The following is a 23,662-nucleotide window of genomic DNA, read 5'->3' as shown; positions in this document are numbered from 1 at the left end:
TTGGTGGTAGTTGAAATAAATTCAAATCTAGGTAGTGTTTTCAGTAGTTAATGGATTTTTAGCTAACTACTGGAACTACAGACTACTTTTTTTGCTTAAATAAAAAAAAGGTGAAGTAGGCAAGAATTTTCTTTTTAGTAGTAACTTTAGTTAAGTAGACTATATTTTCGGAGTATCTCCCCCAAGATTGAAGATATGTTCAATACATTTGTACCACTTGATTGATCTAAATGTTATAACAGTTTAGTCTTTTGTCATTCATGCTGTAGGCCTATCAAAACTGATATAAAATACACTTTACATTTGTTTTCATAAATGTTTGCAAGTATATGTTTTATATGCCTATAACTTTCACTCACAACATAAGTCTGGTGTAATAGATAGCCATATGACGTAATATATTTACTACATGATAAATGTAGGCCTAGGGAAATTGTAACAAAGGCAAACTACATAAAAAAGGCGTTGCATCATTATCGCGTACCCTTCCAAATGGTTCCGGAAACTTCCGGTGCCCTCTGTTCCTCTTTCGGCACAAATCCACTAGAAATGGAAAGCTACGTAGCCGGATAACTTTTGTGTTGTTTTATTTATTGAATAAACCCACTTGATGTCGAAGATATGGAATCTAAAATAAAATAGCAGTGCACAACTTGTATTTACATTACTGGTAGGTGTCATTATGTGGTGTTGCAGTTTGTAGCGGGTTTCGTAACTTATTTCTAGAACTGTTGGCTTTAGCTAACAAGCTACAGTAACTATAGTAGCAAGCTGGTTGTCGCTAACATGCGGACCTTGCGGCCAACGCGGGTTCTGCTAAATGAACGATTATTCCTTTGATTTGATTGACATTTCAGATAGGACTGGGACTCGCCTCTGTATTTTAAAAGTTGAACTGGTAGTATCAGATAACATTACATTGTGTCATCTTGTGGTGAAAATATGAATGACATTGCTGTCACTCGCTTTATCCTACACACAGTGATATGGGCGGGGAATGAAACAACCAAAGCCAATTGGAATCCTTTAAATGTTGATTGACTTAAATTGCAGCCAATAGAAATTCTCAATATTTGAGATGGCTAATTTAATGACTCTTTGAGAGAGGCGTTCCTTTCCGGCGCAATATTTTGTGATGCTGATTGTATGAGCTCTCGGGGAGGAATCAAATCAGGTAGCACAATGTTACATGTTGTACGATTACAACAATTTCTTTATTTGTATTTCGGCGGCCTGCTATTGTTTTTAGCAGGGCTCCATCACGTAGAAGCGGCCACCACCGAAATGACCAACCTGAACTGGAAACCGTTCATCTACGGAGGGATGGCCTCTATTGTCGCAGAATTCGGTTAGTGATGCACCAAACCATTTCACACAAATGTATTTTAATCATGCATTAATTTCATTATTATTTTAGTCACACGCATTTAAGACGTATGTTTAGATCCGTCACATTGAGAAGCACTGCGAGATGTGCATCAGTCTCGCTTCTTGAGTGATGGCGAAGGCCCTAAATGATGGATGCTGCATCAAATGATTAATGATGCTACTCCAAATGATGAATGATGTTACTCCAATGGAGTAGATCTACAGTGATGCAATTGTGTGCAACCCCAAGCCATTATAGATTTACTTAGATAAACCAACTTAAATGATACCGCTCCTTGGAAAAAAAGCTTAACAATGCAACACACCTATTTGCTGAAAGCGAAATCATGTTGGTTTGAATTGCAATCAATGCATTGTTACTCCACCTCATTGTATTGAGATAATATACCCTGTGATAGTAATCACCTCTTCCTCTTTACTTCAGTATCATGTCCCCTAATCTTTTGAAGGGGCTTGACAATTATATCATTAAATTAATTGTGTGTGTGTGTGTGTGTGTGTGTGTGTGTGTGTGTGTGTGTGTGTGTGTGTGTGTGTGTGTGTGTGTATATATATATATATATATATATATACGTGTGTGTGTGTGTGTGTGTGTGTACACTGAGTGTACAAAACATTAGGAATACCTTCCTAGTATTGAGTTGCACCCCCTTTTGCCCTCAGAATAGCCTAATTTAGTCTGGAAATGAACTCTACAAGTTGTCGAAAGCGTTCCACAGGGATGCTGGCCCATGGTGACTCCAATGCTTCCCACAGTTGTGTCAAGTTGGCTGGATGTCCTTTGGGTGGTGGACCATTCTTGACACACAGGAAACTGTTGAGCGTAAAAAAAAACATCATCGTTCTTGACACACTCAAATAGTTGGACACAATGCATTTTGTTTTTGGCAGGCTTTTAAAGCCAGAATGGAATGTTTGTTAGTAGGTGAGCCTGAGAACCAACTACCATACCCCATTCAAAGGCACTTACATATTTTGTCTTGCCCATTCACCCTCTGAATGGCACACATACACAATCCATGTCTCAACGCTTAAACATTATTCTTTAACCTGTCTCCCCTTCGTGTGTGTGTGTGTGTGTGTGTGTGTGTGTGTGTGTGTGTGTGTGTGTGTGTGTGTGTGTGTGTGTACACATACATGCAGTACCAGTCAAAATTTTGAACACACCTACTCATTCAAGGGTTTTCTTTTCTTTTTACTATTTTATACATTGTAGAATATTAGTGAAGACATCAAAACTATTAAATAACACATGGAATCATGTAGTAACCACAAAAGTGTTAAACAAATCAAAATATATTTTAGATTCTTCAAAGTAGCCACCCTTTGCATTGATGACAGCTTTGTACACACTTGGCATTCTCTCAACCAGCTTCATGAGGTAGTCACATGGAATGCTTTTCCAACAGTCTTGAAGGAGATCCCACATATGCTGAGCAATTGTTAGCTGCTTTTCCTAAACTCTGTGGTCCAACTCACCCCAAACCATCTCAATCGGGTTGAGGTCGGGTGATTGTGGAGGCCAGGTCATCTGATGCAGCACTCCCATCACTCTCATTCTTGGTTAAATAGCCCTCACACAGCCTGGAGGTGTGTTGGGTCATTGTCCTGTTGAAAAACAAATGATAGTCCCACTAAGCGCAAACCAGATGGGATGGTGTATCGCTGCAGAATGCTGTGGTAGCCATGCTGGTTAAGTGTGCCTTGAATTCTAAATAAATCACTGACAGTGTTACCAGCAAAGCACCCCCACATCATCACACCTCCTCCTCCATGCTTCACGGTGGGAACCCCACATGTGGAGATCATCCGTTCACCTACTCTGCTTCTCATAAAGACAGTGGTTGTAACCAAAAATCTCCAACTTGGACTCATCAAAACAAAGGACAGATTTCCACCAGTCTAATGTCCATTGCTTGTGTTTCTTTGCTCAAACACGTATTTTCTTATTATTGGTGTCCTTTAGTAGTGGTTTCATTGCAGCAATTTGACCATGAAGGCCTGATTCACGCAGTCTCCTTGAGATGTGTCTGTTACTTGAACTCTGTGAAACATTTATTTGGGCTGCAATTTCTAAGGCTGGTAACTCTAATGAACTTATCCTCTCCAGCAGAGGTAACGCTGGGTCTTCCATTCCTGTAGCTGTCCTCATGAAAGCCAGTTTCATCATAGCGCTTGATGGTCTTTGTGACTGCAAATTGTACGCCTTGATTGACCTTCATGTCTTAAATTAATGATGGACTGTCGTTGCTTATTTGAGCTGTTCTTGCCATAATATGGACTTGTTCTTTTAGAAAATAGGACTATCTTCTGTACACCACCCCTACCTTGTCACAACACAAGGCACACCTGTTAATTGAAAAGCAATCCAGGTGACTACATTATGAAGCTGGTTGAGAGAATGCCAAGAGTTTGCAAAACTGTCATCAAGGCAAAGGGTGGCTTTGAATAATCTTTAAAAAAAATGTGGTTACTACATGATTCCATATGTGTTATTCCATAGTTTTGATGTCTTCACTATTATTCTACAATGTAGAAAATAGTAAAAAATAAGACTTTTGACTGGTAGTGTGCCTACAGTGCATTCGGAAAGTATTCAGACACCTTCCCTTTAAAAAAAAAAAATACATTACAACCTTATTCTAAAATGTATTTAAAAAATAAATAAAAATCTCAATCTACACACACTACCCCATAATGTCAAAGTGAAAACAGGTTTTTAGATGTGTTTGCAAATTTATTAAAAATAGAAAAGAGATATACCTTATTTACATTAGTATTCAGACCCTTTCCTATGAGACTTGAAATTGAGACCAGGTGCATCCTGTTTCCAATGAACATCCATGAGATGTTTCTACAACTTAATTGGAGTCCTCCTGTGGTAAATTCAATTGATTTGGAAAGGCACACCTGTCTATATGTCTGTCTATATAATGTCCCACAGTTGACAGTGCATGTCAGAGCAAAAACCAAGCCATGAGGTCAAGGAATTGTCCATAGAGCTCTGAGGCAGGATTGTGTTGAGGCACAGATCTGGGGAAGGGTACCAAAAAATGTCTGCAGCATTGAAGGTCCCCAAGAACACAGTGGCCCCCATCATTCTTAAATGTAAGACATTTGGAACCACCAAGACTCTTCCTAGAGCTGGCCGCCCCGCCAAACTGAGCGGCCTTGGTCAGGGAGGTGACCAAGAACCCGATGGTGACTCTGACAGAGCTCCAGAGTTCCTCTGCGGAGATGGGAGAACTTTCCAGAAGGACAAACCATCTCTGCAGCACTCCACCAATCAGGCATTTAGGGTAGAGTGGCCGGAAGCCACTCCTCAGTAAAAGTCGCATGGCCAGCCAGCTTGCAGTTTGCCAAAAGGCAACTAAAGGACTCTGACCATGAGAAACAAGATTCTCTGGTCTGATGAAACCAAGATTGAACTCTTTGGTCTGGAGGAAACCAGGCATTATCCCTATGGTGAAGCGTGGTGGCAGCATCATGCTGTGGGGATGTTTTTCAGAGGCACGGACTGGGAGACTAGTCAGGATCGAGGCAAAGATGAACAGAGCAAAGTACAGAGAGATCCTTGATGAAAACCTGCTCCAGAGAGCTCAACAGCTCAGACTGGGGGGAAGGTTCACCTTCCAACAGGACAACGACCCTAAGCACACAGCAAAGACAACACAGGAGTAGCTTTGATACAAGTCTCTGAATGTCCTTGAATGGCCCAGCCAGAGTACAGACCTGAGTCCGATCGAACATCTCTGGAGTGACCTGAAAATAGCTGTGCAGCGACGCTCCCCATCCAACCTGACAGAGCTTGAGTGGATCTGCAGAGAAGAATGTGAAAAACTCCCCAAATACAGGTGTGCCAAGCTTGTAGTGTCATACCCAAGAAGCCTCGAGGCTGTAATCACTGCCAAAGGTGCTTCAACAAAGTACTGAGTAAAGGTTCTGAATACTTACGTAAATGTAATATTTCCTTTTTTTTGCGCAAACATTTCCAAAAACGACTTTTTACTTTGTTATTATTGGGTATTGTGTGTAGGTTGAGGGGGGAAAATATAATTTAATCCATTTTAGAATGAGGCTGAAATGTAATAAAATGTGGAAAAAGTCAAGTGGTCTGAATGCACTGTATATTATATTTGTGGAGGATTTTACTTCTGCCAAATGCCTTTTATTAAGTTTTTGCGCTTTAGACCATTGCGCTACATTTTTGGCCATTGAATACCATTCAAAAAGTGTACAAAAGTAAATAAAAAAAGCAAGGCTACTTCCTGGAAAACGATGCGGCACTTGCATAGCAGATTATTAGCTGACCTAATGCTGCATTTCCGTGCTAGTCGGAACTAGGAAATTCAGAACTTGCTAACTGGTTGTAATTATACACGTGCCGTGTTTTAAAGAATCAGCAAGTCGTACATTTCTGAGTTTTCTAATTCCGACTAGAATGTGAACGTGGCATTAGTTACTGAGGGGTCACTGTGTGTCATCTGAACATTCTTCATTGATATACTACCTGTGATCTCTAAACGAAACAATGTTGTCATGATGTTGTCTGCTGTTCTCCCCCTAGGTACATTCCCCATAGATCTGACTAAGACGCGGCTGCAGGTGCAGGGCCAGTCTCAGTACATGGAGGTGCGCTACCGGGGCATGTTCCACGCCCTTTTCAAGATCGGCAAGGAGGAGGGCATCAAGGCACTGTACTCTGGGTCAGCAAAAATAATATGGTTTACACATGTTATACACTATAGAAAATAACATATTACATTTTACCTTTATTTAACTAGGCAAGTCCGTTAAGAACAAATTCTTATTTTCAATGACGGCCTAGGAACAGTGGGTTAACTGCCTTGTTCAGGAGCAGAACAACAGATTTTTACCTTGTCAGCTCGGGGATTCGACCTTGCAACCTTTCGGTTGCAACGCTCTAACCACTAGGCTACCTGCCGCCCCACACGTTATCGTGTGCTATGTTGGAACACATACCTGTTTGGATTGGATGGGCAGGGATTGACATTAAGGCTTGCCCTATTGCCCGAGGCAAGTGAGTCCCCCCCTGATAACAACCAAAATGCAAAGAATTCCAGTAGGCTGGTCTTTCTGGTTCCACCCCTCTGTGTAGGTAATAATTGCTACTTTACATTATCTGGCAAGTAAATATGCCTGACTTGCCCAATGAAGGAATGCCTTTCTGACCTTAACGTCTATCCCTGGAAGGGTACAACCTGTTTTGCGTCATGTGTAACTGCTGTGAGATGGCTAGCTAGTTAGCAATGCGCGCTAGTAGTGTTTCAATCAGTGACGTCACTCGCTATAAAACCTTGAAGCAGTTATTTCCCTTGCAAGGGCCACAGATTTTGTGGAGCAATAGGTAATGATTCTTCGAGGGTGGCTGTTGTCGATGTGTGCTGGTTCAAGCCCAGATTGGTGCGAGGAGAGGGACGGAAGCAATACTGGTACACATGCAAGATTTATTTTGTGTGTAATGGCCACAACTTAGATCAGATGACTGCCTGGTGCTTCTGAATATGAAAACACCATGAACACTGCATAGCAAAAATTCTAAGTGGCTATTGTATTCCAGATGCCTGCTATCATGGCTAGGAGGAGGATATAGAGGGCTGTCATGCCATGTTTACAATATACTTTTGTTGTAGATGATCATGTTAAATGCTATGCCATACATAACCATATGTTAATGTTCATGCTGTTTGCACAGTGTAATGCAACCTCTTGCTGGATTTGTGGCAGTCAGTCCAAATGTAGTCCTAGGCCCTACTTGTTACTGTATGCAGAATTGTAGTAATCTTCTGCAGTTTATCAGAATTGATCATATCAATGCTGGTGACTAGAGAGATGGTTGCAAATGTCTCAGTGAATTGGCAAACGTTTTTACAGACTTAACAAAATATGTGACCCATACATGGTATTCACACATTGTAGGATTACTGTAGGGAGGCAAGAAACTGTCAGGTCAGCTTAAACTCCTGGCCTGAATATGTCAACATCCAGGACACAATGTCCAGGTCTGAGTTCTTAGAAGAGGCTTAGGTCAGGGACTAACAGAATAGAAAACAACATCTTAGCTCAAAGGTGCATCGGAGAAGCAACAACTGAAGAACTGAACAACGGTACAAGGGACTCCTCTTTGCATTGTACTTGCAAATTCAATATTTTTGTTTTTGAAAAGTCATGCTTTGACAAAGGTCTATGTGGCCAAATGGGTGAACTTGTCAATAAATGTTTAATTTGTAAGTATACACAGTGTCCAAGACTCTCAGTTCTACCATTGTAGAACATGGAATCAAACACAATATTTTTCTTTTTAGAACACAGTTAGATCATTATCATGTAAACCACTATCCATTAATCTAAATAAACTCTACTAGAACCTTCTCTCATTCTCAAAGATAATATCAACATTTGACCTCTGAGCTACTGACATAGAATCTGGTCTTGTTTGTGAGAGGGTGACCTTTGACAAGGAAAGTGGGAATGATCTTTAGCACAACCTAGGGGCGAAGTGCTCTTCTTGGCTGTGGTTTTTATCAGGGAACTGCTTTTGAAATCCAGTACCTGTTAGGTCATTCTGCTCTCATGGAGTCTAGAACTAGTGTGATGACAACAATAGTCAATAGTGTGCAACCTAAACAAGAGTTGATTTAGGGAACTGAGCTCCACAGGCAGAATACAAATGCCTTCCAAAGTCTTGACAGTCCTGATGGCAAGGTAATGTGAAAATTAGGCAGAGTGCCTCTTCACTTGTTCATAGAAGTGACATTCCCTGATATTACTTCTGTCTTTCTCTTTTCCGTGCAGCATCTCCCCAGCTCTCCTGAGGCAAGCCTCCTACGGGACCATCAAGATTGGGACATACAACACACTGAAGAGGTTATTTGTGACCCATCCGGAAGGTGGGTTTCAATGACTCTGTCCCCACTGCTTTCTATCTCACATCATATTCTCTTTGTTTGCTCCACCCATATAGCTTTTGATTGAATACTGAACTCCCAGCCAAATTCATGTTAGGGACTGACATTCCAAATACTCATACCAGGACAGGACAGTCACCCCTTTACAGCCATGTGTGTGGGGGGGGAGGAGGAGGAAGGAAGAGGTTAGCTGGCCAACCTGAAAGGGTAGAGGGGACAGCAGTCAGCACTTGATTTTACTTCACCATATACTGTTAATTTGCACACACAAAGAAACAACAGGGATTTAAATAAAGCCTGTAATTTTGAAATAGACCATTGTGCTGATTCTTCTGAAGATCAGTGTTTTGTTTCTAGGCCTTCCAGTAGAGTTTGACAGGGCATTTTCTTATACCCTCATCAGCAAAAATAACCGCTGGGGAAAACCTTTCAAATACCTGTCTGCACAACCTGCATTGACACAGATGGAGAATGTCTAACTGCTGTCACTATAGCCCAATCTAAACAGACGACTGGGAGCCTCCATGACAAGAGGGAACAAATCTCCTCCGCTGTCTATCAATAGGTTTGCATTACATTAACCGGCGTCAGCATATATCCTCATATCACAGGAATCACTTTCCACTGAGAGACTATCTGTATTTACTGTACAAACAATGACAATATTATTTGAACCCCTGCATTAGAGAAACGGACCAAACGAAGTCTGACAGGGGTTCACCTAGTTAGTATAGGGGTTTGATTTTTTTCTCTGAGATTTAATAAGGATTGGGGTTAGTAGGGAGTGGGGACTGGGTTTTATTTGTGATTGTGTGTGTTGTAAACAGAAGACCTCTCTGCTGTTGTGCTTCTTCACTCTGCATGCCTCACTCTGCCAGGATGTGCCACTGTGTTTTGAATGCTTATTTTGATACAGGCTGTGGTTTGCCTGGTGTGGTGGTGGTTGGGCGGGGAATCCAGTGCCCGTTCTCCTGCCATAGTGAACGGTGCCAGGACCACACTAACTATTGGTCACATTGATCAAGGTTTCACTGTAACTATTGTTCTTAACTTGATCCATTCTTTTTTTCCTGCGCCTGTGTCACACCTACTTCCACTGTAGATTTGTTTTGTTTGCCGGTGACTAATAATCTCTTGTCCTAACCCCAACTGTCATAACTTCTAGTAAATAAATGAAGGTCCCCATTCCATTTCAAACCTCGTACTGTAAGAGAGACAGGGTGCAGTCTCACTCTGTCCCATTACGGTAGTGTATCAATAATACAGTAGTGGTATGTTGTGAAATGGTGACAAATCCAAATTGCAGATAGATGTAGTTGGTAGTCATTATTTACTTGTGATAATGAATAGGATAATGGCTCTCTGTTTTTCTTTATGTACATGTAGGCTTTCTAATTCTCATGATTCTCTGTCTGAAGTTGAATTACTGCATGTTTGTGTTGATCTTTTAGATTTTATGTTCACCTTGAAATAATAGATCATTTGCAAAACTTCTCGTTCAGAATTATAGCCTCTTGTTATTACGTGGAACATACTTTTGTCTTTCTAGCATTTCTCTCTATTTGTGTGTGTGTGTTATGTGGAGGAGTAACGGGCTGTCCTGTGTTTGCCCTGACAGATGAGACCATGGTGATCAATGTGTTCTGTGGAGTGGTGTCTGGAGTCTTGTCCTCCTCTCTGGCCAACCCCACTGATGTCGTCAAGGTAAAAAAAAAAAAAAGTATTTTAAAGAAGTTCTAGATCCTGGACATTGCAGATAGAGATGTCATGAATAGAACTGATGTGATTCCTTTTTGTGTCCGAGGCATGTTTGTTCTATAATAGATTTCTATCTGAACGTTCCACAACGTTCTGGCCTGCTGAACACAAGCCCTGATGTTCTGTGTTCAGATCCGCATGCAGGCCCAGGGCAGTCTGTTACAAGGCAGCATGATGTCCAACTTCATTAGCATCTACCAGACGGAGGGAACCCGTGGCCTGTGGAGGGTGAGTGGTCCTCTCTCTGTCACAACCTATCAAACAGTGGCTCTGATCTGTTCTAAACTACCCCCATGTACTGTGTGGTTGGGACAGCAGTAGTAGGTGAAGTATATAGGCATATTGCTAGGATTTAGTTTTTGTGGTCTTTGTTGTTGTGTAAGATGGTGACCAGTGAGAGAGCTGTTTTTTTAGGCCATCTGAAGACCGTTAAGTGACTGGTACTCTCAGATTATTTATATTGTTGTCATTCTCAGGGCGTCATCCCTACAGCTCAGCGGGCAGCCATCGTAGTGGGAGTGGAGCTTCCTGTCTATGACATCACTAAGAAGCACCTCATCAAGTCTGGCACCATGGGAGACACCATACTCACACACTTTATGTGAGTTTAGACATCAATATTGGATAATGCATCTATAGAAATACTATTTGTTATTCCTTATGTCCCGACATGCTCTCTTTAAAAAGGTTTTATATTGAGTGAGCATATTACACCTGAACTTCTGGCTTCTCCCACTTCTGTCTCTTCCTACAGTTCCAGTTTTATGTGTGGCCTGGCGGGGGCGCTAGCCTCCAACCCAGTGGACGTAGTGCGGACACGTATGATGAACCAGCGAGTGCTGTCAGGGAACCCCATGTATAAAGGCACGCTGGACGGAGTAATGCAGACATGGAAGAACGAGGGATTCTTTGCCCTGTACAAGGGCTTCTGGCCCAACTGGCTGCGGCTGGGGCCATGGAACATCATTGTATCCTTTCCATCAGTGGAATCAAAGTTCAAACCCACTGTGTTGCCAGCACTATGATCCATCCTGAACCATCCGAACACCTCATACTCACTCCCTGCATTTACATATCGATTTCTATTATGTCAGTTCAGTTTTGCTTCAGGTCATATTGAGTATTTTAAACTGTCTGGTTCGAGCCCTGAATTCTGATTGGCTGACAGTCGTGGTATATCAGACGGTATACCACGGGTATGACAAAACATTAAATTTTTACTGCTCTAATTACGTTGGTAACCAGTTTATAATAGCGATAAGGCACCTTGGGGGTTTGTGCTATATGGCCAATATACCACGGCTAAGGGCTGTGTCCAGGCACTCCGCAACGCATCGTGCATAAGATCAGCCCTTAGCCGTGGTATATTGGCCATATACCACACCTCCTTGTGTCTTGTTGATTAATTATAGACATTGTAGAGCACTATTCCTAGCAGTAGAAGGCACCAAATACATGCACTGAAGCAAAATATGCAAGGATAGAACATTGTTATATACTGAACAAAAATATTACATGCAACAATTAACGGTTTTACTGAGTTACTGTTCATAAGGAAATCGGTCAATTGAAAAAATTCATTAGGCCCTAATCTATGATATCACGACTGGGCAGGGGCGCAGCCATGGTGGGCACAGGCCGACCCAGTGGGGAGCTAGGCCCAGCCAATCAGAATAAGTTTTATCCCACAAAAGGGCTTTATTACAGACTTTATTACAGGCTTTATTACTCCTCAGTTTCATCAGCTGTCTGGGTGGCTGGGCTCAGATGATCTTGCAGGTGAAGAAGCCGGATTTGGGAGGTCCTGGGCATGCGTGGTTACACGTGGTCTGCGGTTGTGAGGCCAGTTGGACGTATTGCCAAATTCTCTAAAATTACGCTGGAATGCGGCTTATGGTAGATAAATGAATATCCAATTCTCTGGCGACATCTCTGGTGGACATTCCTGCAGTCAGCATGCCAACTGCACGCTCTCTCAACTTGAGACATCTGTGGCATTGTTGTGACACAACTGCACATTTTTAGAGTGGCCTTTTATTGTCCCCAGCACAACGTGCACCTGTGTAATGATCATGCTGTTTAATCAGCTTCTTGATATGCCACACCTGTCAGATGGATGGATTATCTTGGCAAAGGAGAAATGCTCACTAACTGGGATGGAAACACAAGTTTGGGAGAGAAGCTTTTTGTGCAAATTGACCATTTCTGGGATCTTTAATTTCAGCTCATGAATAATGTGATCAACACATTTTTGTTCAGTATATTTACAGTGATATTGAATAATACCAAATGTTAATTTTATTCAGTAAAGTCTTAAATGTATTATGATTATTTTTGTATGGGCAGAGATAATGTCAAGACTATATATACTTACATTTACATTTAAGTCATTTAGCAGACGCTCTTATCCAGAGCGACTTACAAATTGGTGCATTCACCTTATGACATCCAGTGGAACAGCCACTTTACAATAGTTACTTCAAGGCTGCCGTCCTCTGTTGTCCTTAACCAGAGCTATTTAGTTCTTCATCACATTCGAGCAGCTGAAGAAACTCAACTTGTAGTTGGACAGGAAGTGGACACCCCGTCGGACTAGATGCAGGGATAGGCAACTCCAGTCCTCGGGGGCCGGAGTGTTCTCCCACTTTTTCCCCATCCCTAGCAAACACAACTGATTAAGGCCAGGCACCATACCCTATTGGGGATTGTTTTTTATTTTATCTTAATCATATAACAATCTACTTTTCCTAGTTGAATGTAGACGAAGTTTTGTATAAATGTTTGAAATATTAAGATATGCAAATTAGGTAATACGTATACATATTTGCATACCATACAAATTAAATTTTTATAGATGCTGGATGAATTCTGCCTAAATGTTTGTTTCAGTTAAAGCACTCCAGGACCTGACTTGTCCAGAGCAGATTCTGGATAAACTTTTTATCTTTAAAAGTCTTGTATATAAAAACAAAATCATTTTTTTGTGCAATTTTCCAAATGTTATCTAGAATTTTAAAAAGTTACATCAACAATTCCCCCTGGGCAACTCTGGAGAATATATCTAAGGATAACTACACACAATTCGAATGCAGAGGCTTCTGAAGCTGAGAAAAATAAGTTGGTGGTGGGAAGAGTTAGATTTTTTGGAAATGGCAGGTAAAGACAAGTACACTGAATTAAGAATACCAAAAGCCTATTCACACCAAATCACCATCTCTTCAAAGTAAGTTATTAAATGTAGTCCAGTTTGTAACATTCTATGAAATGAGCTTCGAAATTGTGTAATTCAGTGAACTTTAAAATGATTGATGTATGTCCAATTTTAAAGTGGTTAAAATTCATATTGTTGATGACGGTAGTATGATCAACTAAAGAAAATATACATTTATCAAGTTTGACATTTTTAAGTTTACTTCTTGAAAATACTAAAATTAATTAACCAAAATGCCAACAAACCTCAAAATTGATAGGTAGATGCAAAAATGCCACTTCGGCCTGTGGTGCCTGGCCTTAAACTGAAGATCATGATTAGTTGATTATTGGAGTCCGGTGTGTTAGCTTGGGCTAAAGTGTGACAACAATCAGGCCCCGAGGACTGGAGTTGCCCATTACTGGTCTATAGTGTGTTGGAGAGCGGGAAACCCCACAACACCCCAGCCCATGTGTCAAACTCATTCCACGGAGGTCCGAGTGTCCAGGTTTTCACTCCTCCCTTGTACTTGATTGATGAATTAAGGTCACTAATTAGTAAAGAACTCCTCTCACCTTGTTGTCAAGGTCTTAATTGAAAGGAAAAAAACAAAAACCACTAGGCCAGGGTTATTCAACTCTTAATCTACGAGCATGCTGGTTTTCTGTTCTACCTGATAATTAATTGCACACACCTGGTATCTCAGGTCTAAATCAGTCCCTGATTAGAGGGGAACTATGAAAAATGCAGTGGAACTGGCTTTGAGGTTGAGACTTGAGTTTGAAAACACTAGGCCCTGCATGGAATGAGTTTGACGCCTCAGCCCTTCGTCCTTGTTACATTCACAATCCCTCTCTCTGTCACACAATCTATATGTCTGTGCATGCTCATCTAAGTGTTATTTTAGTTTTATTTGAACTTTTAATAATATTTATAGTATAAAAAAAAATCAGTTAAAGTTATTAATTGTATTATGTTTTTTAAAACACTTCTTCATACCCCTCAACCACCCTTGAGGCCTCTCCTGGCAGCTAAACCTTAGGTTGTAGCTGAGGACGGAAGCCTGTTTGGGCCATAAGGTATTAGCTAGGTAGGTTGCCTGCCAGCTCGCTACCTTCTTAGTGAGGAGGAGGACTATCCTGGGTGGAACGGGAACTGGAGATCTACTTGAGCTTATTTAGAGAGATGTGGAATGGGCCTCTGTTTGTGTCTGACCTAGTTTTTAACCGCATCTCTGCACTTCATGGGACATGCAGGAAAAAGACAAAGGTTTTATGTAATTTCAGCCAGAAAGTAGCGCTCACGAGCCAAAACTGGTTCTGCAAATTGTGCACAGTTGTGTACGTCAACTATTTTGTATATGTTCCTTCCTGAAATTAAAAAAAAAAAAGTTGTCCTGCAATTCGTATGATATGTTACGTATTCCAATTCGTACAATATGTTACAAATGTAAAGATCTGGTTCAATCTCTTTAAATGTTTAGAATTGTTGTTTTGCCTGTCTGATCTGACGTTTGAATAATCTATTCACTGTTTTGGGCAGCGCTAGCTAGCAGAGGATGCATGATGGGTTAACCGGGTTTTTATTGTCAAATCATTTATTCTCAATGACTTACCTTTTTTAAGAAAAGGTTACAATAGATTCTGTTTTGTCTTTTAGAGGAACTCAGGACAAAGCTGAGACTCTTATCTGTATGGCCAATAAGATGGGATTGGGGACTCTTTTGTCATTACTTGAATGCAGTCTGTTGTTGAACCAAAGCCACCAGTTGTTCCCCGAAGAGTGACTGCTTTCTGTGTATTTCACTACAAAAACCCCCGAATACCCGATAAGTTGTTGGCGCACGCACAAATTCTACTGTAAAAAAACATGTCACTTTTCGTCAGAAGGTAGTATAACTATTGAAAGGTTTTAGATTATCTTATTTTCCTTTGCCCTCTCCAAGTCCCCTGACCTCTGTGTGAAACAGAGATATGTTTTTTTCTTGTCAGGAACAAGCATGGCAGTGGAGGCAATTAGGACATTTCTTGGACCTGCCTGGTTGTCATGGTGATTCCCATAAGTACATTATGTACATGTATGTACAGAGAGACACATGTGAAGGTGGATACACCATATTGTGACAGGCATGTCTAGCTTGTACATAAAGCTACTTCAGAGTACTTGCTTTTTGTTTCTATTTTGAGGTTTGCGTAAAGCCCTGAATAGAAATGGCCTGTAGTACTAGGATATGGGGGCCGTAGTGCCAAAGTGTGCATGTACTGCACCGCTGTTGTAAAGCGCTGTCCCTGAATAGGTCAGTGTTGGCTAGGTACCAGGAGAACTGCACTGTTACATACTTACTCAAGCCTTACACTTTACTTTCATAATCATGTTTCTAATTTCTATGATGCCTCTTTCTGTGCCTCTGCCTCATGTCCCATGGTCATGTTGAGTTCTGTTTTTATTAGAATGACAAGTTTTGTTGTAGCATTTCCAGATCATGTATATGGATATTAGGTGTGAGAGATGTGGGTGTTATGTACTGTGTAATTAATTGAAACCAACGTCCTGTTTTCTTTAGGTTTGATTTTTACAGATCATGCTTACGGGCGGCAGATGGCCTAGCGGTTAGAGTGTTCGGTCAGTGACCGAAAGGTTGCTAGTTCAAAGCCCTGAGCCAACAAGTTGAAAAATGTGTCTGTGCCCTTGAGCAAGGAACTTAGCCCTAATTGGTCCATGTTCGCCGTTGATAATGGCAGACCCTGGCCGTGACTCCACTCTCCAAGGGTGTCTGAGTTGGGAGATGGAAAAAAAATTATAATAATAAATCACAAATGCGTATGAATAGAGACTTGTACATGTGTGAAATAGGACAATTATAAGCATTCATTTGTTGTTTCAGCAGTCATGTTTTAATAAGCCGTCCTTTCAGCTTTTACAGCTTTACCATGATGATGTGTCTTTACCATGATGTAATACTTTTTTTACAGAGTATTGTGTGGGATTTTTTCCTTTTAAACACATCCATTGTTTGTGTGGTAGAGACTATTATATTGGCTAATATATTTAGTCAGATTTATTGAAAAATATGAATGAATAACTTTTATTTTTATTGGATCGAATTTCTTTCCAAAGCTTTATCTATTTTTTAAATAATCTCATGTTTTCCTATATGAACTTAACAAAGAACACTTTCTTGAAGTCTTGAACCTTTTCCCCCTTTACTCAAAAATGCAGTGTTATGTATTTTTATCTAATTGCTGTTCTTTTATAATGATTATTGGACAATTATTGCATTTATACAACCCATATAGTTGGCTCCAGCTGCATTCTGGTAACCACAAATTGATTATTACCATGATATAGATCAATACATACTTAGGTGATCAGTACATTTTCAGTTCATTCACTTCAGGGAGTGATTTGAATTTCCAATTTAAGAATAGAAAAAACCTTAATTGAAAATGGATTCATCATTGTATTGGAATTTCAGAATTGACCAACCCTGAATGCTTTCTCTTCATAATCCTGTCTTTCTTTTTATATCATGAAAATGACAGTACAATGTTGTCATTCGGCTGTTACCATTTGACTCCTTAGACTTGCCTTACTGTATTGTTATACAGTTCCTTCAGAAAGTATTCATACCCTTTGACTTATTCCACAATTTGTTGTTACAGCCTGAACTCAAAATTTATTTTCTCACCCATCTACACCCAATACCCCAGAATGACAGTGAAAACACATTTTTAGACATTTTTGCAAATGTATTAAAAATTAAATACAAAAATATCTAATTTACATACAGTGCCAGTCAAGAGTTTGGACACACCTACTTATTCCATGGTTTTTCTTTATTTTTACTATTTTCTACACTAGAAAAATAGTGAAGACATCAAAACTATGAAATAACACATATGGAATCATGTAGGAGGGGGAAAAAGTATTAAACAAATCAAAATATATTTTATATTTGAGATTATTCATAGTAGCCACCTTTAGTGTGCGCAAAGCTGTCATCAAGGCTAAGTATTCACACCCCTGAGTCAATACATGTTAGAATCACCTTTGGCAGTGATTTACAGCTGTACATCCTTCTGGGTAAGTCTCTAAGAGCTTTGCACACCTGGATTGTACAATATTTGCACATTATTATTTAAACAATTCTTCAAGCTCTGTCAAGTTGATTGATCATTGTTAGACAGCGATTTTCAAGTCTTGCCATAGATTTTCAAGCCCATTAAGTCAAAACTGTAACTAGGTCACTCAGGAACATTCAATGTCGTATTGATAAGCAACTCCAGTGTATACTTGGCCTTGTATTTTAGGTTATTGTCCTGCTGAAAGGTGAATTGGTCTCTGAGTGTCTGTTGGAAAGCAGACTGAACCAGGTTTTCCTCTAGAATTTTGTCTGTGCTTAGTTCCATTCCGTTCCTTTTTATCCCCCCAAAAAACTCCCTAGTCCTTCCTGATGACAAGCATACCCCTAACATGACCACCATGCTTGAAAATATGAAGAGTGGTACTCAGTGATGTTGCATTGGATTTGTCCCAAACATAACGCTTTGTATTCAGGACATAAAGTACATTTCTTCACCACATTTTTAACTTGTACATTTGTGCCTTATTGCAAACAGGATGCATGTTTTTTAATATTGTCTTATTCTGTACAGGTGTCCTTCTTTTCACTCTGTCATTTAAGTTAGTTTTGTGAAGTAACACCAATGTTGTTGATCCATCCTCAGTTTTCTCCTATCACCTCATGGTGAAATCCCTGAGCGGTTTCCTTCCTTTCCGGCAACTGAGTTAGGAAGGATACATGCATCTTTGTAGTCACTGGGTGTATTGATACACCATCCAAAGTGTAATTAATAACTTCACTGTGCTCAAAGGGATATTCAATGTCTGATTATTTATTTTACCTATCTACCAATAGGTGCCGCCCTTTGCGAGGCATTGGACCTCCCTGGTCTTTGTGGTTGAATCTGTGTTGTATATGTGGGGTACAGAGATGAGGCAGTCATTCAAAAATCATGTTAAACACAATTATTGCACACAGTGAGTCCATGTAACTTATTATGTGACTTGTTAAGCACATTTCTCCTGAACTTATTTAGGCTTGCCATAACAAAGGGGTTGAATACTTATTGACTCAAGACATTTCAGCTTTTAATTTTTAATTAATAAAAAAAAAAGTCAACCATGAGTCCCCTTTGATATTGTGTGTAGGCCAGTGACACAAAATCTACATTTTAATCTATTTTCAATTCCGGCTGTAACACAACAAAATATGGAAGAAGTCAAGTGGTATGAATGCTTTTTGAAGGCATTGTATATTTTGACGACAGTAAATCGTATTTATTTCTGTTTTCATGGTTGTATTCTCTACTGCTGTATGACTCAGATGGCTGGGACACTGTTTGGTCTCTGTCAAATCTTTTAGCCTGTCATATTACCTGGTCATGTGCACTTTGGTCAAATGTCTGTCGATAAAACTGTATTTGCAATCATATTTATAATAATTTTGCTTGTTTAGTCAATTGATTGTATGGTTGTTTAATTACGTGTAAACTATTTTCAGTTACAGATTGGATTTGGTTTTGTATAAAAAAACAAGTATGTATACTTCCGAAATAAAATATATCCACTGATGGTTTTGATACATCCATCAGTGATCTATTTAAGCAATAAGGCCCGAGGGGGTGTGGTATATGGTCAATATACCATGGCCAAGAGCTGTTCTTATGTACAGCGGAGTGCCTGGACACAGCCCTTAGCCGTGGTATATTGGCCATATATCACAAACCCCCGAGGCCTTATTGCTATTATAAACTGGTTACCAACGTAATTAGATCAGTAAAAATAAATGTTTTGTCATACCCGTGTTATACGGTCTGATATCAAATCAAACTTTATTTGTCACATGTGCCGAATACAACAAGTGTAAACCTTACCGTGAAATGCTTACTTACAAGCCCTTAACCAACAGTGCAGTTCAAGAAGAGTTAAGAAATGATTTACCAAATAAAATAATAAAAAGTAACACAATAACATAATAACGAGGCTATACAGGGGGTACTGGTACCGAGTCAGTCTGCGGGGGTACAGGTTAGTTTAGGTAATTTGTACGTGTAGATAGGGGTGAAGTGATTATGCATAGATAATAAACAGCGTGGTTGTCAGCCAATCAGTATTCAGGGCTCGAACCACCCAGTTTATCATTATTTTTAAGCACCGAACACAAGGGTGGACAGTTGAATAACCAAGTAAGAAGGAAATTACCTGATTTTAGAATGTGCACACAAGAATTGTCTCACTGTACCACAGGTCAAAATAGACTATGCATTCTATATATATATATAAGGCACGATTTCCAAAAATCGAACGCACCTCCGCAGGCTGTAGTAGCCTACAGGTCAACACCTGGAACTATCATACAGATTACAATTTTATACAGTGTATCTGTGGCCTGCCCTGTATTGTATATGTTGGTTGCCTCCCACATTACATTTTCCCGCCCATTCAAGGTAGGCGATATTCCATCTGATTTGAGAACGAAGCACACTATGTCAGCAAGTCATTTGCATAGATCGCCGCCCCCCAACGCTTTAGTTGCGTAGTCTATTATGCAAATCACTTTCTCTTTCAAGGAAGTTCAGCGTTTCATAGGGACATAAGGACTGGACTTATTTGATTTAGCCTTCACTCTGCAACTATTTTTCATGAAGTAGGCTATTCGATTGTCTTCGATAAAAAAGGTCGCATGCGAGCACACATGGTCTAACAAGGCCACTTTGTGGATAAACTTGGTAAATAACCGTTTTCAAAGTTTCTGTCTGGGCGTAATTCTTCGCAGCAAGATGTCTATTCACAATACCTCCACATCATACAGGACCGTCAACCTCTCGTCGGACCCGGCCACCACAGTTCTATCCTCGGGCCAGTACATCGACGGTTACAGAACTATGAGTGTTTCGCCTGCTCCGGTACAGTATGGTATCGGTAATGGCTACGAGACCGTGCGCTACCTGATGCCCGTACAGCAGCAGATGCAGCAGCAGCAGATGATGATGCCGCAGCAGCAGATGATGCCGCAGCAGCAGATGCAGTACGTACTGGTCAACCAGGCCCCTCAGGTTATGCAGCAAATGGTGTCACCTGTATATTTGCAGAGTATGCAGAGGGTCAGCGTGAGTAGTTTGGAAGAATCGGACCTCTACCGACAACAACATGTAGAGGTGAGTTTATTACAACACACTGTATGATGTGTGTGATTGAGAGTGATGGGGTTAATGCCTAAAAGAGTACGAGTTTAACATTTATAATATTTGTATATCATTTATTTTAAGAATGTAAAGAACTGTTTACACTTGGGCATCATCTTACTGATGATCTTTGGGGCTCAGTAGAAAATCCATACATGTGCAAATAAGAGAACAATTTGTCAGTGCAGGTCGACATGACAGGTATATCATACTCTGCCCAGTGCATTGTATTTACACCATTCATTCTTTCTTTGATACTGTACAGAAAAAAGCCACATGCTTGCTTGTGAGAGTGATTTGGCTGTTGGCTAAAGGAACAACATTTTGCTCCAGTATAACCCTGAGGGCTTCATTTGAACAAACCTAATGCAATGGTAAATCTAAGCTTTGGTGGTAGCCCTAGGGGTGTGTCAGAAATATTTTTGCTATTTTCACAACCAGAATTATGGGCGAGTAGCTGGTGGTGGCGGGAAACGTCTGGGTTTTGATGAATAAACAAGTTGAAGGTTTGTAGAGGCTTGGCCACTCACTGGCCAATCAAAAAGTGCTCCATGGCTAAATATGTGGTTTGTTCAAGTTGTGCATTTATGGTCTTTTATGTATTGCGTTGTCATTCACTCCAATTTGAATGTTATTCCAATATAGAGTCTAAATAGCCTACAGAAACAGAATAACAAAATGTAGGCCTATCCCTAATTTGCTAAATATGTTTAACATATTTTTGAACATTAATTGCATGGCTTTAATATGGAAATATATTGTTAGAATATCATTCGCACTGATATAGGCCGACTGTAAAATGCATAATGTCTGAGCCATGGACATGCCAAATGTTGTCAATAAGCAAGATTACATTCACTATTAATTAGACCTTGAAAGACAGTGAATAATTCTAATAAAACATAACAACAACTTGTTTTAAATAGGCTATGTCTAAATACAGTTAGAGGCACCATCATTTCCCCCCGTGGGCATATAATATTAGGCCTAAAAGACAACGTAGACTATGGAGGTTTTTACACACATTCAAACTTTTCACAGGACCCGGAAAAAGATCCAATATAAAGAGAAAGGGGGACTCTCCACTCACTGTTACTGCTTCCAAATATATATATATAGCTATAGCATACCATCGCTGTCGATATGGCCAGTAGTGACTTTGCCACGTGAAAGGTAAACAAACAAACAGGCAATATAACCTACAAGCGGATTCAGCACCATGGACAGACAATTGTCGCGATTTGACAGTTCGGTCCAACAGAGGAAAGTGGAAGAGTTTTTTTTCAAATCAAAATGATAAATTATTTTTAAATTACTTGATGTTCCTAAACAAGCTTCCTATAGTCACTGACACCTTTCATGGAATGGGCATTGCACATAATGAGTCTAAACATTTCAGAGAAGCTGGACAAAAATCCTGTCCAATATAAATAAATAAAAAACAATGTCTGTTGACTATTTTGCTGTTTGTGATATTTTCATAAAACATTGGTGATGTAGGCCTACATAAGACTGTTTGTGCCTCAGCTGGTAAAATCAATGCCATAACCAATTGCATTAGGCAGGCCTACCCCTAAGACCAGCTTTTGGTCGGTCTTAAATATCTTTGGTTGCTCTCATTGAAATTGGCATATTGGTGCATGTTTTTAAGGACACACCTCATATTTCCGCCTCTCTCACCTCAGCACAAGACCGCTGATGTTAGACAGGTAAATTGCCGAACCTGTCGTAGGTCTGGAAAATGCCAGTATGCCAGTTTTACGCAATTTTCAAAATTGCAAACTAACGTATGTTTCACATTTGAGCCTCCTTTATACTTCCAGCCTGAAAATGCATCTCTGAGCCTGAGAAAAGCACACCGATGAAAGAAGCATGCTTTCCTGAATGCTTGTCTTTGCTTGGATCCCACAGGGTACTCCTGTTATGGAGCCACACCTAGTCAAGTTTAAACCAGCCGTCACACCTTATTACAACGAAATAATAAATCAACTTCTTACACCCCTCTGATTCAGCAGCCCCAGTCATCACTCTAATCTGCAGCAGTGTTTCTCGTTGAACTTTCAGGTTCATCATCAAACCAGTGCCACAGAAATACAAGTATTTTTCCTTCTTAGAAATTTGATGTGTAACACAAATAACATATTAAGTGCTACCAGTAATATTCTACAACCTATACTCTTAATGACCCTGTGCCTGTTTTTTTTGCTTCCTTCAGAGTATCGATGGGAAAACTCCTTCTGTCTTCAGCCAGACGTCTAGCTCCATCAAGAGCCCTGAGCCTGGTGTCGGAGAGGAGGAGGAGGAGGAAGAGGAGGAGGAAGAAGAGGAGGAGGAGGAGGTGGTGGTGAGAGGGACTATACACACCTGCACACACATCGAATTTACTTGCGTACTGCTCTTCACACAAGAGACACACACACATACACCTTCCTACATGCAAACCTGTTTAGTGCACATGAAAGCATCTAATTACACATGCACACACACACACACACACACACACACACACACACACACACCTGCACAGGGCACACACACAAATATGCACTTACACACGCAAGACCTGACATGCACACATTTTATTTTTATTCAAAATACAATTGTAAGGAAACCAGCTGCGATAGGATTGTGAGTTTGCTCAACAAAAAATATGTTGAGGAAACTCACAACAAAAAGTTTGTTTGAACATTTTTTTGAGCAAACTCTCAATGGCAGCTGGTTGCCTTACAATTGTATGTTGAATCAACATCTTTTGTTTTCACAGTGTGGGTGTACAGCACTGCACGTAAGTCAATTATTCATGCAAGTAGTCATGCAAGCACACTGTAAATAATGCTGAGAGCTAACACACACACACAGCAGTCCTGGAATATATTTGTCTGCCTGGACCTTTATTTCTGGAGTCAGGTCTATTGACCGTGTATGACCCTTGACCCTGTTCACAGCTGTTTCTCAAAGAACTTTTATGGAACTATGGTAATTACCTAATGGTGCGGTCATTGTATTGAGCACTTAAGCTTGGCCTAGTTTGACCTAGTGGTGGCTTTGGAGCTTTTAACATGCCTTTACCAGAACAATGAGCCAATCACACACACACCTTTGACTAAAGTTTGGCCTTTTCGATACAGTTGGTTTTATGAATAGAGAAC

The 23,662-nt window shown here is 40.3% G+C and overlaps 2 protein-coding genes across 6 annotated transcripts in view; both read left to right on the top strand.

Annotated features, from left to right (window-relative positions):
• Positions 1–522: 522 nt before the first annotated feature.
• LOC129817022 (brain mitochondrial carrier protein 1-like) lies at positions 523–19,136 on the top strand. Of its 3 annotated transcripts, none has more exons than XM_055872019.1 (9): positions 523–670; positions 1,253–1,348; positions 5,957–6,095; positions 8,206–8,300; positions 9,937–10,022; positions 10,209–10,304; positions 10,553–10,677; positions 10,831–11,044; positions 12,599–19,136. In XM_055872019.1, the coding sequence occupies exons 2-9, from the start codon at positions 1,285–1,287 to the stop codon at positions 12,638–12,640; spliced, it is 861 nt and encodes a 286-aa protein (XP_055727994.1). In that variant the 5' UTR covers positions 523–670; positions 1,253–1,284; the 3' UTR covers positions 12,641–19,136. The 3 variants fall into 3 exon arrangements, with proteins under 3 accessions (XP_055727994.1, XP_055727990.1, XP_055727985.1); XM_055872015.1 differs by having other exon boundaries at positions 1,250–1,348; XM_055872010.1 differs by lacking the exon at positions 523–670 and having other exon boundaries at positions 1,079–1,348.
• A 686-nt stretch (positions 19,137–19,822) lies between these two features.
• The window catches only part of LOC129817003 (protein POF1B-like), a 32,063-nt gene continuing 28,223 nt past the window's right edge, over positions 19,823–23,662 (top strand). Inside the window, exons 1-2 of one of the 3 annotated variants that reach the window (XM_055871995.1) lie at positions 19,823–20,486; positions 22,729–22,857. In XM_055871995.1, the coding sequence (XP_055727970.1) occupies positions 20,109–20,486; positions 22,729–22,857 (507 nt within the window). In that variant the 5' untranslated portion in view covers positions 19,823–20,108. The remainder of the gene's footprint in view (positions 20,487–22,728; positions 22,858–23,662) is intronic. The other 2 variants (XM_055872001.1, XM_055871997.1) reach the window with 2 other exon arrangements.

Source organism: Salvelinus fontinalis, chromosome 2 (genome assembly GCF_029448725.1).
Source record: "Salvelinus fontinalis isolate EN_2023a chromosome 2, ASM2944872v1, whole genome shotgun sequence".
NCBI lineage: Eukaryota > Metazoa > Chordata > Actinopteri > Salmoniformes > Salmonidae > Salvelinus > Salvelinus fontinalis.
The sequence above is the reverse complement of the archived record's forward strand: the minus strand, read 5'-3'. Positions and strand labels throughout refer to the sequence as shown.

What these genes read in the sequence shown, in the direction of transcription:
- LOC129817022 (XM_055872010.1), top strand. Translation starts at nt 1,147, where the DNA reads ATGAGCTCTCGGGGAGGAATCAAATCAGGTAGCACAATGTTACATGTT. An exon ending in ATTTGTGACCCATCCGGAAG is followed by an intron (nt 8,301 to 9,936) that starts GTGGGTTTCAAT and finishes TTGCCCTGACAG; the next exon opens with ATGAGACCATGGTGATCAAT. An exon ending in TGGGGCCATGGAACATCATT is followed by an intron (nt 11,045 to 12,598) that starts GTATCCTTTCCA and finishes AGAGCTATTTAG; the next exon opens with TTCTTCATCACATTCGAGCA.